Source organism: Phaseolus vulgaris, chromosome 5 (genome assembly GCF_000499845.2).
Source record: "Phaseolus vulgaris cultivar G19833 chromosome 5, P. vulgaris v2.0, whole genome shotgun sequence".
In the NCBI taxonomy this organism is placed as follows: domain Eukaryota; kingdom Viridiplantae; phylum Streptophyta; class Magnoliopsida; order Fabales; family Fabaceae; genus Phaseolus; species Phaseolus vulgaris.
This window is the reverse complement of record NC_023755.2, coordinates 31,221,909-31,239,882: the sequence shown is the minus strand read 5'-3', so window position 1 is coordinate 31,239,882 and position 17,974 is coordinate 31,221,909. Positions and strand designations below refer to the sequence as shown.

The window sequence follows — 17,974 nt, the reverse complement described above, 5'->3', positions numbered from 1 at the left end:
AACATACGAGGCAAGTTGGCACCCATAGAAATGGGTAAGCGTACATATTTTCCCCAACCTGTTACACCATGTCAAAAGATGAAAAAATAAGTTTTTGTCAATGTCTAAAGGGTGTGAAAGTGCCACAAGGACATTCCTCAAATGTGAAGATCCTAGTGTCAATGCAAGATTTGAAGTTAATTTGGTTGAAGTCTTATGATTATCACATCTTGATGTAATAGTTGTTGTCGGTAGCTTTATGTGGGATCTTACAAAAAAAGTTAGATATGCCATGACCCATATGTTACTAATTAAGCATTTACTAACGTGATTTTTTGTATTAATTAGTTCATGGCATGGATATAACATCCTAAAAGGTCGATCCAATTCAAATTTTCAAAATCTGAAGTGGATGACACTAAAAGTTTGTAATTTTTGTCTTTCTCTTTTCATTGTTTATCAATATTAACTTTTACTTTTTATTGAATTATAGTATAATAAACAACCAAGAAGCTATGAGTGTAGCTATTACGTTATGCAATGGATGATTACCATTGTAAGACTAGGCCTTAAAAGTGATTGGGATCAGGTAACATGATGGTAAATTATTTTTATAATTCTTTAAAATATATGTATTTTAACACTAATTTATGTGAACCTTATTTTGCAATGTAGTTTTTTCAAGGATGAGCAAGCAATGTCTTTGAAAGCCATAACACATGTGAGACATTCTTGGTCCACATATTTTGAATTTTTTACAATTATATTTTCTTCATTGTTATTTGGAATTGAAGAGAAGAAAATGTGTGTCCTTTTGACATTGATTTCTTGATAATATTATGATTTATGTTCTTTGATTTTTATTTTTTGTAAATAAAATTATGTAGTATATATTTGGGTGGGTACGAGTATACTCATTATGTAACAAAATATAAATGAGATACAAATTTCACACACATCTAATATAATGATGAGATATGAGTTTTTACTTTATAGGAAAAACAAATATTATCAAACTCGCATATGTCTTTTCCCATTGTCATCCCCAAAATTGACACTCACATCTCTTCTAATCTTTCTATAAACATTTCTTCCTCGTGTTTTAGTAAATGACAATAACTAATACTTCTAAGCGATACTTACCTCCCGTGATTTGTTTAAAAATATTATATTGACTAAAAGTAAAATAAAAGTTATTAATATTTTAAATTAATGTTTTAAAATATAAAAATAGATTTTTTACAACAAAAATTAAGTACTTTAATTGTTATTGGAATTTGCATGATACTTCATAAAATTTTGGATGACATTTGTCCTTGGTATTAATGTTAACATGGTCGAAAGACATGTTCGTTCGTCATATGGTTTATGACAGAAGGTGTGGATATGTTCGATAATATAACCATGAATATATGAAGAATTTAGTTAATTAAAATCACTTATGAGTTTATTGAAAGATAGTTATAATTTCGTAAGGAAAGATACCAAACTCCAAGTAATTCGAAAGGTGAGAATGTTCACCTATAAATACGTCATGACCCGTGGAGATGGAGATCATCGCTTCTTTTTCACATATTCATTATGATCACTTTACAAGATCTTTAGGTTCTTATTTTAGGGGTTACTAGTTCAGTTATATATTAAAAATACTATAAAATTATATTGTCGCTAAATTATCAATTATTTTATAAAATACAAAAAAATAAATTATCTTTTAAGATAAAATTAAAATAAATAATTAAGCTTATTAATTTATTATTATACGATTTTATGATACAAGTTTAACTATAAATAAAATAAAAGTTATAATTTTTACTTTATTCATAACATAAAGGAAGTGAATGTATATTTTAAAATTAGGTTGTCATATTTTGTTTTAAGTCTTAGATGAGCCCTAACCTACTAAGTTAGAAACTAATTCTGTTTGCTAATAGCGTGGTTAATGTTGATTCCATGAGTATTCACACAAGCCTCAACTACCATTTTTTACTACTTGATGTTTCCCCAATGAATGAACATCATTTAATGATACCTTTGATGAAAATAATTTTTCTATAATTAAATTATTCAATTCTTTTATAAAAACTCTTTAATTTCTATAATTAAAAGTTTCAATTTAATTTTACCATTTTTATTTAAGTTTTGATGAATATATATATTTTTTAAAATAAAGTACAGGAGATATGTTTCACTTTATTACAATTACAAGGAATATAAATGTCATTGAGAACATCAACTAGATGAATGCATATTTAATAGCCAGACAGATATCTAAGTGTCATTTTATTAGACCGGAAGATAATTGTGTATTCATTTTAGAATTAAAATTTACAATTATATGTTCTGTTTTGTTTATCATTTATTACTTTTATTTAGTATATTGGATGTTATGCTTACTCTTATTATTTATTTTGTTGAACTTATTATTATTATTATTATTAGAAATTTAATTTAGTTATTATATTATAAACTAATGCTTATTTAAAAATACAAATAAAAGGAGAAGTTAAATTTGAGTTGGAACCAATCTTCCCACCTTCATTTTAGTACAACACTTGGACTCCACCTTGATGTTCTCAAGAAAGAAATACAAAATAATGAAATAAAGTATAAATAAGTTAAAAAAAGAAGCCCAAATAAAAATAAATAAGATTTAATTATCTGTTGGAGTAGAAAAAGGTAATAAAAATATAGATGAAATATTGTATAAGTTGTATAATTGAATTGATTTGATAGGGAGTAAAATAAATATAGAAAAGAAATAAAAACATTTTAAAATTTGTTAAATTTGTTAATAAAAGACTTTAATCAATGATCCCTCTTTTTTACTTTTATCAACCAAAAACATTAAAACCTAAGATTAAAATTCACCAAAATTTCAAGGACTATCAAACATTCTAAATCTTTTTTTTATCATTTTTTCTTATCATGTCTAGATAATATATTGATGTGGTATGATTAGACAGAACAAGGAAGATATTTGAATATAAAAAACCTGTATTATTACCACAATAAAGGGCTATTGAGGTGAATAGTATATATCAGCAACCAAAAATTGAACAAAATAAAACAATGGATGGACACAACATTCAGTTATACAGCATAATAAAGACCCTTTTTATATCTCAAACAAACTATGTGGAACAGCATCCACTCTTTTTAACTGCTGAGACATCATCTTTGGTTCCAACAACAATGGTTTCCCCTTTGGGCAAGGATGTTGCAGGAGGGTTATCCACTGTCTCAAGAGTTTTCCTACTCACAACATTGTATATCTGAGTCAGCACTTCTATGAAAGCTTTGTCCACATTCAAGGACTCAAGGGCAGAGGTTTCCATGAAGTATATATTCTCTTTCTCTGCAAATTCTTTGGCTTCTTCAGTTGACACAGCACGCAAATGTCGAAGATCTGCCTTGTTTCCCACTAGCATGACTACAGCATATGCTTCTGTGTGATCCCGAAGCTCCTTCAACCATCTCTCCACGTTCTCAAACGTCAATTGTCGAGTTACATCGTACACAACCAAAGCACCAACTGCTCCTCGGTAATATGCACTTGTAATAGCACGATATCTGTGGCAAGGTAAACAGAAAAAGAAGTTTAGTTTTCATTCACCACTCAGAAACAATGGTTGGTATGCATTTATGAATTACCATAGGAAGAGTGAAACTCATGAATATATTGTTCAGGAATGGTCATATATGATTTATGTAGTTTAGATTAGCAAGTACAATGTGGTAGATGAGAAAAAAACATTGCAGGTTTATCAGTCTAAGACTTTAGCACAATATGTGGTTATACAATACCATTCTTTTGGCAGATGAAAATAAACCAAAGAATATTATTAAATCACACTTCATGATAGTAACAATAACATTTAACTACGCAGCTAAGAATCGAATTAGAACGGGATCATGCTTCTGAATAAGATTTATCAAAATTTAGTATGATCAATGACAGAGGACTCTGCATCACTTCATTTCAACAAAGATTTTATTTACAAAGATTTTATTTACAAAGATTAACAATACGTGGAAATCAATTCACTTGTCTCCTTTTCATTGGGAAAACATTGTCATTCTGGATTTTTGCAGTGAATTTTGCACGGATTCACACATCTGACAATTTTAGAATTGTTGGATGAAGATCGGATGACTAATATTTCATCTAGATACACCTGCCATATAATACATATTAGAAATGTGAGTCCACTCTCAATCATCGCAAATGCTTCGTTATGTGAATACGTGGAAAATTGCCTCCACCCATTCCGGAGAAAAGGAGTTATTTTTCAATTGAAAAGATAAAGAAATAGACACGTGATCCAAATCCAAATCTACACATGTTTCCTAGATAGAACAACAACAGATCCTGTCAGAACAAAAAAAAAAAAGCCCTGACAAATTGAACAAACTATAACTTTTTTCATGTCTTAAAAATCTTCCCTAACCAGCAACCATATATTACAGAACACAGTCAAATCAAGCCTCTGTCCATCGATCAGTGACCTTTTCATCACGAATCAAAATCAACAACCCCACAAAGATCCCACTATTCAAATGCAAAACTAAGACAACCCATCAAGATTAAATTGAAGCAAGAATGATATGCATATCGAGACAGCGAAAAAGGTAATACCTTTCTTGACCGGCGGTGTCCCAGATTTGTGCCTTGACAAGCTTGCTATCGACGGGGACGCTGCGGGTGGCGAATTCGACGCCGATGGTGGATTTGGTCTCTAAGCTGAACTCGTTTCGCGTGAATCGTGACAAGAGATTAGACTTTCCAACGGCAGAATCACCGATGAGTACGAGCTTGAACAAGTAGTCATAGTCTTCGTCGGCACCCATTGAGTTTGGGTGAAGGAAAAGCAATGGATGGTGAAAGAAAGGAAATTGTTTGTAGGGAGTAAATGGGTGACTTTATTATATGTTGCAAATTGTTGAGCATTGTGGTTATAGCAGACACGGAGAGGAGAGAGAGAGAAAGAGAGAGGTGTATGTGTAGCGTGTACGAGGAAGGAAGGTAGTCTTTGGCTGTTGGAGGGAGAAGTATTCAAAATGACTCTTCTCCTACTTTCCTACGTTTTTCTTCTTCAATATTATAATAATAATAATAATAATAATAATAATAATAATAATAATAATAATAATAATAAGAATAATAATAATAATAATATGATGATAATAATAGTCATAATCACTTATTATTTTTTTAACCATGCTATAAGCCATTTAAGAGGATGATGCAGCAGCTCAATCCAAGGGAGTGGAATGATATATAAGTTGAATAACTAACCAAATGTTGTAGTATTTGATTGGTTAGTTACCTAACTTTAAATTATATACATGTATAAATAATTAGTTAGTTAACTCTACTTTCAATCATTATTTTTTTCTGCAACTTTCTTTTCTCTAATTATACTAGAATTTTCTTTTTTCTATGAAGTTTGTTGTTGTTTCTTTTTTCACTCTATCGAGCTTGTTTGCAAAATTACCATTGTAGTCTTCTCACTTATTTCTAATTTTTTTTTTCGTATTAAAATTTATCACCTTCACCACTACATTTTTGTGTTTGCTTTGGAGCAAAACAAAACCTGAATTGTTACTTCTTTACCTTGAAGAAAGAAAGAAAGTCATTGGTTGGAAATAACTTTTTAAACTTAAACTTGTTTCTAAAGACTTTACTCAAATGCTAAATTTGTTGCTAAAGATTTTACTTAAATGGAAGAAATTCACCATTTTGAAACATTTAACCCAGTTGTAAAATGACTATTGTAAAATTCTACTGGTTCTTGCATAAGCTATTATTGTCATTTGTATGAAAATTCAATTTTTCTTTATGAATACATGAATGAAGAAGTATACATGTAAATCTCTCTTATATTACATACCTCAAGTTTTAAATTAGTTTAAATTGTAATTTGAAAATTTATATTCTTGTATATTTTCATGAAGTGAACTTTAAGTCTAACTCAACTCCATAAAACCGGCTCATGAGATTGAGGTTTGCACCCACTTATATACAATGAAATGTCCTCATCTCTAATCGATGTGAGATCTCCAACACACCCCTAACGTTGAGAGTGACAGTTTGTAAGTGGAATAACATATTATGGGTGGTCCGATAACAACCCGATAGCGGGTGGCCTGATAAGCTCAACAAACACTCGCTAGGATAAGCTCAAAATGACTTTGATATCATATTATGAAGAGAACTTTAAGTCTAACTCAACTCCATAAAACCGATTCATGAGATTGAAGTTAATTATGAGAAACAACGGATAATTAGAAAACACACTCAATTAATATTAGAATCCTTCTATAACTTTGGTATCCGTATCCTTTTCACTTATGCTCGTGGAGGACGTGATTTCTCTAGAACACCCAACTTTGCTCTTCGTTCTCGAACCTCTCGGTTACCGACTCGTGGTTCTTAGAGTTCTTGGCAATCATCGCGTCCAACATGCCAAGTTTGTGAAAAAAGTTGTCATACTGCTCTTCAGTATTGACACTGGTATGACTATTACTCCAATCCCCTATTCATACTAATGTTTTTCAATTTTCTGCCTCAAACAATGAAACCAGCGATGCATCACTTTTGAGTGTTCCGTCCACTGTTGATGACCCTCTTTGGTACCCAAATAGTGACACCACACACCATGTCACGAGAGATCCTAGTGTCATACAACAAAACACTCTTATCAAGAAACCAAAAAATATAAAAATGAGATACCAATAGGTCAACTCACAGAGGTAGAAAAGATTTACTTCAAAAATTACAAATTATAAATAATTACTTCACTTACCTTTTTATGAATATTAAGTTATAGTTATTTTAAAAGTATAATTAATCTTTTGACTCCAATTTTATTGTTAAAGTGCATGACTCAAAGTCAATGTTTATAAAATAGTTATATTACCTAGTGCATGAATTCAATTCATTATTTATTGTCATTTTAATTAATAAAAAAATGATTTTAATTAAGTATTACTAAAAATTATAATAAATAACTAAGTTTAGAAATTAAAATACATTAAATTTTTAAGTCCAAGAATTAAAATAATAATTAATTATTTTTACTGATTAAAATGAGTGGACGAAACGATGAAATTTAAGGATCAAAATTGATAAATATCTATAGAATAAGAATTAATATATCTTTATTTTTCATCTTTAAGGTGGATTTAGATAAACCATTTCATAAATATTTTTAACAGAGAAAGATAAAGTGAGTTTTTTCTTAAACTAAAATTAGTTTACATATTTAGATTAGTTAATAAGTTAAAATTGATGTAATAGTTATTAATATCACTTCGGCAATTGCTAATATTTTGATTTTTCCTAAAATGCTGAGATAATTATTAATTTACTATCTCATACTTTGATTTGGTCAATAATTAGTCAGAGCTTTAGAACAGTATTATGGAGTTTTTTAAGCAGAGGAAGAATAATGTGAATCACTTTTAAATTTTTAAAATAATGATTCAAATTTATCTGTATATCGACTTTTACTTCTTTTTAATCAGTTTAATGAATTTTCACAAGTTCAAAATATAGCTCATTCATTAAAGTTAATATTTTCACTACATGTTAAAACTGAAAAAAAATATGCTTTAATAATAATATAATGAATGATAACCTATATCATTTTATTTCACACAGATATAAAATTTAAACTAAAATAAAAAAAATAATCCTATTATTTAACATATTTAACACTATTATTTATTAGTTAAGTCACTATGTATCATTTCTTGGAAAAAACTAGAAAACACTAAAGCTAAAATTTATGCAATATGAAAAAAAAAATATACCTTTTTTCGCTAAATATAAAAGAAAACTCCACTTAAGTATCTGATTTCAGGTTCATATACAGAAAACTTCTGCAACATTTTGTTATGGATAAATGGAGAAAGTGCATCCATCTCGTGGTATAATAATAGTATTATACTTTTCTATTTTTGAATTGGTCGTAATGTTTGAATTCCAAATACTACTATTCTATGTTATTGATTCATCACAAAAAAAAGAAAGCTTAGCAAAGTCATTGATGTGTCACAAAAAAACTACTTGCAATTGAAATCCAAGTTCGTCACAATCACTTCCGCAATGTTGATCAAGCCAACAACATCTATCTGCTTATTCTTTTGTTTACACTAATGAAATTTATCAGAGACTAATTCTTTTAGACGTAAAAGTTATTATAATATTTTTTTTAATAAAGTATTTTTTTATTTACGTAATGAAAAATAATTTAATATGTTTAAAGATATTTTTAGCCGTGTAAAAAAATCATTTATATTTTCATTAAATTTTATAAGTTTTTACCGTTTTTTTCACCCTATTTTTGGGTTTAACATTAAAAATATAAAACCTAAACGAACGCGCGCGCCAGGTAGGGGTCGAACCTACGACTTTCTGCTTAGGAAACAGACGCTCTATCCACTGAGCTACAGGCGCTTATATGCTAGTTTTCTCTTTGGAAACAATTTATAATGTTTCTTACGAATATTGTATCTCATAATACAATGGTAGAGAAGAAAATAAAGATGATAATGTTAATAAAAAAAATGTTGACTTGTTTTTAAGTTGTTATGCCTTTTGATGTATTGTAAAATAAGTTGGTGAGTGGGGTTGCTTTTTGTGGGGAACAAGAATGATGAAGATAGGAGAAGTAAAAGACATTTGAGTACCTAAATAAGTAAGCTTTTGATGATGAATTAATGTAGTTCAATCAGTATATACAACTGAATAACTAAGAAGGAACAATCACTGCAATAACTTCACATGATGTTATTGCTTTTTATGTGAGTTTTCAGACTTGAAAATCAATAATGATTCTAGCTGCTTAGCTTTTAGGTCCCGGTTAATCATAAATGACAAAGGTAGTACAAAACTATGCTTATTGCAGCCCGTGAAGGATTTGATTCACGGTTAACGACAAAAAATTTAACCATTAGTTAGAGGAGAGAACAGTGATAAGAACAACAAACATGTTGAGCGACACAAAAGTGATGATTAATGCTATTATACTCTTTTTATCACAAAACTTATCTTTAATTCAGTGCAATCTTGTATATGTAGAGATGCATTGGAACATCATTTAGATCCACCAACAAGAAAATATATGAGAAAACTGAAAGAGGGTGAGTGTGGAAGGAATACATGTGTTTCAAAAGGTCAATTCAGAAAGAGAAGAATGGAAAACTTAGGAGAAGGTTACACGAATGTTACAGGATGCAAATCAAACATGTACTCCAATTAAAGGAAAGCGCAGGATCTGTTCTTCTTTCGTTTTTTCTTTGGCTTTGCTGGTTGCAAAACAACCTTGATGGCAGCATCAAACACAGCCTTCACATTCTGAAATATAGCAGCATAGACAATTAGGCTGAGACTGAAAACCTTGTGTACTTTAAGTTGATAGAGTAATTAACTTTAATAATGTCATACACTATCAGGCAAATGATGCGGTATATTGTTTACGAAATTCAATGTCTTCGGAGAAAGAGATTTCACAAACAAATTTTTAGAAACAAAAATAATTCACAAGAGTGGTCTGAGATCTGCAGCAAAATGACTAAAGTGCAATGGTTGCTATACAGTTGTATTAAAAAAATGTTTGCACTGTATATATATTTTATTACTGATAGACTTTTTAAGGTTAAATGATCTATTAAAAAGAAGTTGACACTATTTTGTTTGTGGAACCACTTTTGTACTGTTTAAGCCTTATCTCCATTACATATACATGTTGATAACTAGATATTTGTCCCTGGTTAGATGGTGCAAAAGTGGGAAAAATAAATGGTGTGGACAAATTAGTTTTGTATAATCTAATCTAATTTATAATGGGGAGATGTTCTGCTATAACAATTTCCATAGTATAACTTAAAACCGATTATCCCAAAAGTTAAACAATTTGGTATGATTTTATATTGAATCTTAATAGGACCTTTTAATGCAATTTGCTTTGAATGTATCTAAAATTTTGTCTAGCTATAAGCATTGAAAAATTAGAACCTGCTGAGTCTTTGAGCTGCATTCTATGTACACAGCAGCACCAATCGCCTTCTTCAGCTCTTCTCCCTGCCAAACATTTAGAAGATTCAGGTGCACTGAAACAAAACCAAAAAAAAAAAAAAAAGTTCTATGTTACCAAAAAGAAAATGGTCTTTGTTAGAACATGGAACACGAGTGACTTGCCTGGGCAGTAGATATAGGTGTGGCTCCAGGATGATCAATCAAATACTGCCTGTCTTCCCTCAAGTCTGCAGCCAAATATAAGATCACAGTAAGTAAGAAATGACACCACAGGTGAACTAGTATGTAGCTTAAATAATACCAAAATATCAAATAATTTTAATAGTGTTGGATGATACCAAGTTTGGTTCCCACAAGTACAATTGGCACAGTTGGGGCATAATGTCTCAGCTCAGGAATCCACTGCATAAAATGGGCCTAGTGTGAGATTTTATTGGCAGGAATTATACCATATTACAGTTCACAGACACATGTAAGATGTTATGTGTCTTTGTGTAATATCAGTAGGTGTAAATGTGTCATGATAGAGGGATAATTGAGAGGCTTGCAGAAGAACCTTCTTAGAGATATTTTCATAGCTGGCTCTACTGAGGAGGGAAAATGCCAGCAAAAACACATCTGCTCCTCTATAGCTCAAAGGCCTAAGCCTGTTGTAATCCTCCTGTCCTGAATTTATGAAGCTACAATAAATGAGTAAAGAATAATGGAAAAATAGTTTCTATATCAGGAGTTAAGGAGTTTAATTTCAACAATATCTAGTTTTAGTTACTAAAATCTTCTGTTCACCAAAATATATATACTATGCACATTACAATACAAGTATACACCTGCTTAGTAACTAGCAGATTTGTTAATCACCCACATAAAATACATACCAGCAGTGTCCCATAATCCCAGGTTAATTGTGCTCCCATCAACCACCACATTTGCACTGAAGTTGTCAAAAACTGTAGGCACATAGTCCTGTTTTTTTTTCAGATAGAAAAAGTGAATTTTTTATTGACCAAGCACAACACATTCAAACAACTAAAAATCATGCATTGCCGTACCGTGGGAAATGTGTTGCTGGTGTAAGAGATGAGCATACAGGTCTTTCCCACGGCTCCATCTCCCACAGTAACACACTTGATGAATCTTGCTGTACTCATTTTCAAGTTCCTCTGATTTCCTCACCTCACATCACATCAAAGCTTCCTTTAACATTCTGTTGCTTTCATGACTTTGAGTTCCTGAGCTTCTTTCAATTGAAGAATTGGAAATAAAAATGAAACAATGGAGAGAAGAAGTTTGATGCTTAGAAAGAAGGGCGAGAAGGCCAGAAGGGTCAATTTGAATTTTGAAAGAAATAGAGGGGATGATCAGCATTTAATAAGCCAAGTCCCTCAGCACCAACTTTAGTGACCCTCTTTTATCTTGTCCATTATTGCATTTGGCTTTCTGTTTCTTTAAGGGGAAGGCCAGAGCAGCAAAGGAATTGTTTGGTGCTGTAGTGGTGTTAGTTGGTTAAGTATTGTACAAGGGAGAGAGTAAATAATTAGTATTTAGAACATAAGCATTCATTATCAACATTACGTTAGTCTGAATGGAAATGTACTCATTCTCCAAGATAAAAAAAAACATGGTTACAATAAAAAAAATTCATTAAAAGTTGTTAGTCATGTTTAGGATACATGAATAGTTAATCAAGTTGACAAATATTTTTTTGTAAAGAACAAAAGAACATAGGCATTGTTTCGGTAATGGCTACACAAGAACTAATATTCCAAAGGAGAATCATTAACTACAATTGGTGAGAAAGAAAAGTAGATGGTAAAAACTGAAAGTTTGGACATTACCAAACCAAAAGCATGGTATGAAGTTGAAGTAGGGTGCCGTAAAGCGACACGGACTCTAAATATTGGACAAAGTGGAAGTGGGTGGATGAGTTTGACACTACAGTTCATGGAAAAAATTATTGATTTTTCAAGTCACCAGTGTCACTGCCCAAATGATGAACCAACGTTCTGTTCTTGGCCTTGGTGGATCTATCCACATCTTTATTGGGTGGTTAGTGTTATTGAAGACCCACCAATGTGTTTTTGACTTTTCATAATTCTATGTATGCATTAGTAATATGTAACGCAGCACAATGTTATCGAGCACCAACTATATCATAAATATGTAAGCAACTAGGATTCTTTTTCTTTCTTTTTGCAAAATAAAAGTTAGAATTCCGAGTTATGACACACTTCATTATTATTAAGAAATGAACTTTAAGTTTAACTCAATTTTATAAAAATCGTTTAGAAGGTGATCTCACGCTGAGGCGGTCAAGAGTGATCTAATATCTATCCGATAACGGGTGGCTTGATAAGACAAAAAACTCTTACTAGAATATGCTTTAAATGATTCTAATATCATATTAAAAAGTGAATTTTAAGTTTAATCCAACCGGCTTATAAGACGAAGTCTCCATCCATTTTTTATATATTGTGTAATGTTCTTATTTCTAATCAATCTGAAATCTCCAACAACGATAAAGAAGAAAGACCACTATTCCAATCCCCAACAAGTAAAAGTTGTATATAGTGAATACACTAGTCAAATGCAAACTAAATGCACACACTACAATACCATTTGATTCTACCACCTTTTTTCCCTCTTGGTTTGGCTTTCTTTTCACATTCTCCTATCTCTTGGAGTTTGTGATTTTTCTCTTTTGGTCCATTTTCATGCGCGTCTCACCAACTCACCTAAAGTTAGCTTTAACAAGTTGAATGCATCATCATGTGAATAGAGAGTTTCCTTAATCTAGACAACAGCTCCAATAACCATGGCTTTAAAATGATGATTTAGTATGAAAAAAGCTTAGTTCAACCCTGTTTTGCAAGGTAGCTAGATTACTTTTTAATATATCTCATGACACAACCTCAGCACATATATCTGCCATAATAAAAAGGGACAAATCATGTCCCAGCTGAAAATTCAATCTGCAAAGCAATATTTGGAATTATTGTTCTGTAAACAACAATGCCTCTTATTAGATTCAAATATAGTAGAATCTTGACAGTATAATAGAAGACCTTTATACAGTTATAGAAATCAAAACCTGAAATAAGGAAAATAAATTCCACACACTTTCTGAGTTAAGTGATCCAATTTGACATTTGGGAAAAACTATTGTAAACAAGTGTGCTGAGTTTATGCATGAGATGTAATCAACCCAGTTTCATGATAGTTGTATAACAGGTTATCTGACCTTTTAATGTATAATAATTATGGATGATAATATTTTAACATTTGCTCAACCTCATCCTACAACAAAATATTAATATTTATAATAAATTTTTTTTAATAAAAATATAAATAAAATATAAAATGTTAAAATAATTTTTAAAATAAAAAAGTTAAAATATTAATATTTATTGGGATATTAATAGAGTATAGGTGTCAAAACATCGTTTTCCAATACATTATTGAATGATTACCTTTTCTGCACAAGATTCAATGTTTCATGTATTTGTAAACAGATATTAAAAGAAACTGCAATTTGATATTTTATGTATAAGAACGTGCTTATTTTATTCGTCCAATTATTCACTGTTAATTCTTTTACTACTAACCGAAGTTGCAGAGTAATTACGGTGAAAAAATATTTTAGTAAACGATTTTTTAGAATATTACTTTCACTATAATTTATTGAATACTCTCTATATAAATCAATTAAACAAAGTTAAATTCAGCGACAAACAAAGTATAATAACATTTATTTATAATTATTTGTGAGGTCTTATTTTATCAAAATTGATAGGATTCACGATTTATTATTAGTATAAGAAATTTAACATTATTAAAAAAAATAGATTCAATTGTGTTTTTGTCCATGTTAGTAATTTCTCCGTTTATAAAAAAGTACCACACTTTTTTCCATTTTGATTAGACAGATGATAAGAAATAATAAAGTTTTCTAATTTGCCTCATATCAAGAACATGCCTTTATGATTACTTCCAAGACTATTATTATAAAGTAAGTAACAGCCACTAAAAGTTTAACAATCAACAACCTATATAATTACAGGAATCCATATAATAAATGAAAAATAAAATTATTAAGGATAATTATAAGTATTATTATTATTATTTTAAACAACAACAAAAGAAGTTAGAGAATATTTCAAAAAAAACATGAAGGACTACATTTTTGAAGTGAATTCACCAGTATCAAAGGTTCCTGAGTTAATTTTAAACAAAAATTACATAAAAAATATAGAACATAATACATTTATCAAAATGATTTTATTATTTTTGTTCAAGACAATAGTATGAATTATCTCAAGTCCAGAACGTTTAAGGTGCCTAAGAATAGGTATACTCTTAATCGAGTGTGTAGTCTGTTTTCTCCCTATCTCTTCTTCTACATATACTTGAAATTCTCCTTCTTCTTCTATATCTGACATTGTTATTAGCCTACTATAGTAACCAAGACTAATTACTCAGTATCCATTGATCCGTGCCAACGTAAGAATACTCTTTAATATAAAGTATCGAGAATTAACTCTTTTTAATGCCACTATTGGAAAATGATCCACTTATCCACCTAATCAGACTCGACCCATGATACTACAATCCCCTAGCCTCATGTATAAGTCAATGAGACTAAAAGTCAACTCGCTCTGACAATTTCTACTCGTCCTATGTGCTCCTTACAAATGGGCCTAGCCCATGATACCACATGCCCCCTTAGCCTTAGGCACTCTGCCAATAAGGCTAGTCTTTTATTGTAGCTTGATGTTAGCACCTTCTCACCTACTTAGTAAAGCTCATAACACTTGTCATTTTTAGTTTGCATGGGCTGACTCGGCCTTCGCTATTGGCGTTTCTCGCACCTCAACGACCCTCCTCGATACACACGCCACATTTATTACCCTGCACTTTGTCGCTTCAGATGTCACTCACGAAAACTTCCTCCATGTGTCTGCCATCGATAGGCGCTCTTCTCGCACCGTCACGACTTCCTTAAAACACCCAACTCTTCATCTTCCTCATTCACTTAAACCACTTCATTTTGCCTCCCTCTAAGTTGTGCATTCGTTTCCATTTCTTCTTCCAAGTCTTGCTCTCAGGTACGCTTCATTTGTCCCTTTGGTTTGTATTGTACTAGTTGGCATTTATCTGTTTAGAGATAGGCTTGATGGATTATCAGTCCCTATATCCTTGGGCTAAGAGTGACGTTCTTTGTAGGTCTCTTTGTGATGTGATTTGTATCACTTTGTTTACCTCAACAAAACGCATACAAAATCTTCGTCATACCCAAGCCCTTAGCCAAACTGGTTCTGAAGAGGATGTCATTGTTGTCCCTTGTAAACCTGAAGAGCCTATATGTAAGGATTGCATGCATGACCAAAGTCGAATTCCATGTTACTGACCAAAGTCGAGATGGTCCGCCGCATGAGGACCCCCCCACCAAAGGCCACTTATGAGATCGGGGACTTAGAGAAAACTGCCACTGTATCCACGAGGAAAAAGCGACCCACCAACACTCGTCCCCCTGTTGGCCATGTCGATTTGAATAAGGATTTTTCTCACCATCAGATTTTGTCAACCCACTGTTCTTTCAAGAGCCAGAAAATTCCTCCTACTCGCGACCTGGCCTGAGGTGCTCTCTGCTTGTGATCACTTGGTACAAAACCAACTGAAGCGAGATGCTGAGGCAATGCAAAATATGCGCCAAGAATTAGACGACGCAAAATTCCATATGTCCGACGAAGTTTATGAGATTTCCCATGACCGTGATGATTTTCTCGAGAAATTACAAAGAACTGTGGAGGACTACGCTCGCCACCGAGAAGAACGTCAAGTTGCGAATCGAGGGTGGGAATCTACTGAAAGTATGCTACAGAACAAAGTATCCACTCTAGATGTCGCTCTGGAAGCTGCTAAGGACGAGGTTTCCCGAAGCTTTGTGGATGGCTTCAATGGAGCTATTGAACAATTTAAAGTGCTTCAACCCAATGTGGACACATCACCTCTTGACCCCTTCAAAAGCGTTGTGGACGGAAAGATCGTTGATGAAGAATGACTTTGCCTGCCTCTTCTTCTTTCTTTTTTGAAAAACTTTATGATCTGAGCCATTTATTTGCATACCCCTTTTCTATTTTAATGACTGCCTGTATAGGAACTTTATCCTTATAAGGTTAATTTCTCTGCTTATGTTGTAATTGTTGGGTTTAATAATGTCAAAGTTTAAGAGGGGGTGAATTGACCTTTTAAAACTTTCTCGCAGAAAGAGTGTTTAACACAGTTTACAGAAAATAAATCGATTTATGTGAAAATGAACATATTCATTTCAGCACTGTTTTTGTTTGAAAAACGTTTATACAGCAAGGTTAATCACAAGATTATGCAGATAGACTTTACAGATGCACACATTGATATTAGAACGAAAACCAGTGAAACACCAAAACAGCAAACTTCAGTTTCAAGCAAGTGATTAAGGTTCAATTGATAGCATGCCAATTAATTGAATAACCTTTACAATCAACCTGTTCCAGTGGCTTTTAACAAACTATGAGTGTTCTTCTTGATATCAAACAATTTTCCAGAAATTAAGAACAATGAATCACAGAACAGCAAGCTTCAATTTTAAGAAATTGTTTAAGGTTCAATTAATAGCTTTGACATTTTCTTGAGCAAACTATCACAGTCAATCTGTTGCAGTGACTTTTAACAAATTTTATATGTTCTTATCAGAATCAAACAACTTTTTCAGAAGTTAAGAACAGTATGAACTGAGCCCAGAAAGAACAGATTTATTTTCACTTGAACAAATTTATTTCTTTGCTGTTTTATCAATTATGCATAAATGAAATTGCAGAGAGTGAGAGAGAATGAACACAAGCAGTTATATTGGTTCACTCAACTGAGCTACATCCAGTCTTCACCAAAACCAGGTGGAAATCACTAAAACACAGTACAACCAAGTACAATTTCCACTGTTCTTGAAACCTACAAGAACTTAGGTACTCTTGCTGAAAAAACCTATTTCAGCTCACACACACACTCTCCAAGAAAACCTATCAAGAAGAGTGTTCAACCAAACTATTACAAGAAATGAGAAGTGAAACGACTACACCTGATTGAGGATACAAAGATCTGCCTTAAACCAGTAGGCAAGATTGCTAGAACAGTAGCAACACCTCACACCAAGCTTTTGGAACCAAACCAAGAACAAACACTTTGTGATTTTTGAAATCTTTGAAGAACAAATGCTAATCCTTTGTAAACTTTTATTTTCAAAAAACAGTTAGAGAATTTGTTAAGTGAGGAGACTTAGTCAACCATTCTGGTGCAGAGATAAAACTGAGAACGTTTAAGCTTGACATGGCACCAGAGACAAAAAGAATCCATTCATTTACAGATGAACAGATTTATTTTTCAAAACGAAAACAGAGAAAGTTTAAATATTTAAAACTCAGTCGTTTTGAAACGAAGAAGACTTAGTCAAAATACCTGATGCACAAAATCTAATTTCCACAAGACTTAGCCAAGGCATCAGTTTAAAAATGAATATGTTTATTTAGAAAAGAACAAATTTATTTTTATGCAGTAAACGTGTTTTTTGTAAAACATGTGAAAAACAGTTTAAGAAAACTTATGCTTGTTCTTATCACATGCCCAGTGGTTATGAGGTGAGTTACTCAGCAAAAAGCCCACTCTTAGACAACCTCTAAGCACTACCTAAGACATACTTAGAGCACAGCAAAATACAAATGAAATGTACATAGAAGTCTTCATCAAACACAATCTTGAAGGGGCAGCAACCATCTTCAACAATCTCCCCCTGTTTGATGGAGACAAATCCCCATAGCTAACCTCATAGCTTTGTTTCTTTAAGAACCTGCACTGCATCAGATTTTAAACCAGAAAAAAACAGCAGTATTGCATAACATAAGAAATGGTTTTAAGCTGCAG

General features: G+C 31.8%; 2 protein-coding genes, 1 long non-coding RNA gene and 1 other non-coding gene across 5 annotated transcripts; 1 reads left to right on the top strand and 3 right to left on the bottom strand.

The window, feature by feature from the left end:
• Positions 1 to 2,958: 2,958 nt before the first annotated feature.
• Positions 2,959 to 5,007, bottom strand: LOC137835426 (ras-related protein RABA1f-like). Its single transcript, XM_068643935.1, has 2 exons — positions 4,619 to 5,007; positions 2,959 to 3,552 (listed from the first exon to the last, which is right to left on the bottom strand). Exons 1-2 carry the CDS (start codon positions 4,828 to 4,830, stop codon positions 3,114 to 3,116), a joined length of 651 nt encoding a protein of 216 aa, XP_068500036.1. The 5' UTR covers positions 4,831 to 5,007; the 3' UTR covers positions 2,959 to 3,113.
• A 3,363-nt stretch (positions 5,008 to 8,370) lies between these two features.
• On the bottom strand, positions 8,371 to 8,443 carry TRNAR-CCU (transfer RNA arginine (anticodon CCU)). The gene has a single exon. It is a non-coding gene; the product is annotated as a tRNA-Arg (tRNA).
• A 536-nt stretch (positions 8,444 to 8,979) lies between these two features.
• Positions 8,980 to 11,444, bottom strand: LOC137835427 (rac-like GTP-binding protein RAC2). Of its 2 annotated transcripts, none has more exons than XM_068643936.1 (7): positions 11,074 to 11,444; positions 10,900 to 10,987; positions 10,581 to 10,690; positions 10,363 to 10,426; positions 10,183 to 10,251; positions 10,004 to 10,065; positions 8,980 to 9,343 (listed from the first exon to the last, which is right to left on the bottom strand). In XM_068643936.1, the coding sequence occupies exons 1-7, from the start codon at positions 11,170 to 11,172 to the stop codon at positions 9,245 to 9,247; spliced, it is 591 nt and encodes a 196-aa protein (XP_068500037.1). In that variant the 5' UTR covers positions 11,173 to 11,444; the 3' UTR covers positions 8,980 to 9,244. The 2 variants fall into 2 exon arrangements, with proteins under 2 accessions (XP_068500037.1, XP_068500038.1); XM_068643937.1 differs by having other exon boundaries at positions 10,004 to 10,069; positions 10,187 to 10,251.
• A 3,494-nt stretch (positions 11,445 to 14,938) lies between these two features.
• On the top strand, positions 14,939 to 16,335 carry LOC137834483 (uncharacterized). Its single transcript, XR_011084896.1, has 2 exons — positions 14,939 to 15,126; positions 15,245 to 16,335. It is a non-coding gene; the product is annotated as an uncharacterized lncRNA (long non-coding RNA).
• Positions 16,336 to 17,974: the final 1,639 nt, after the last annotated feature.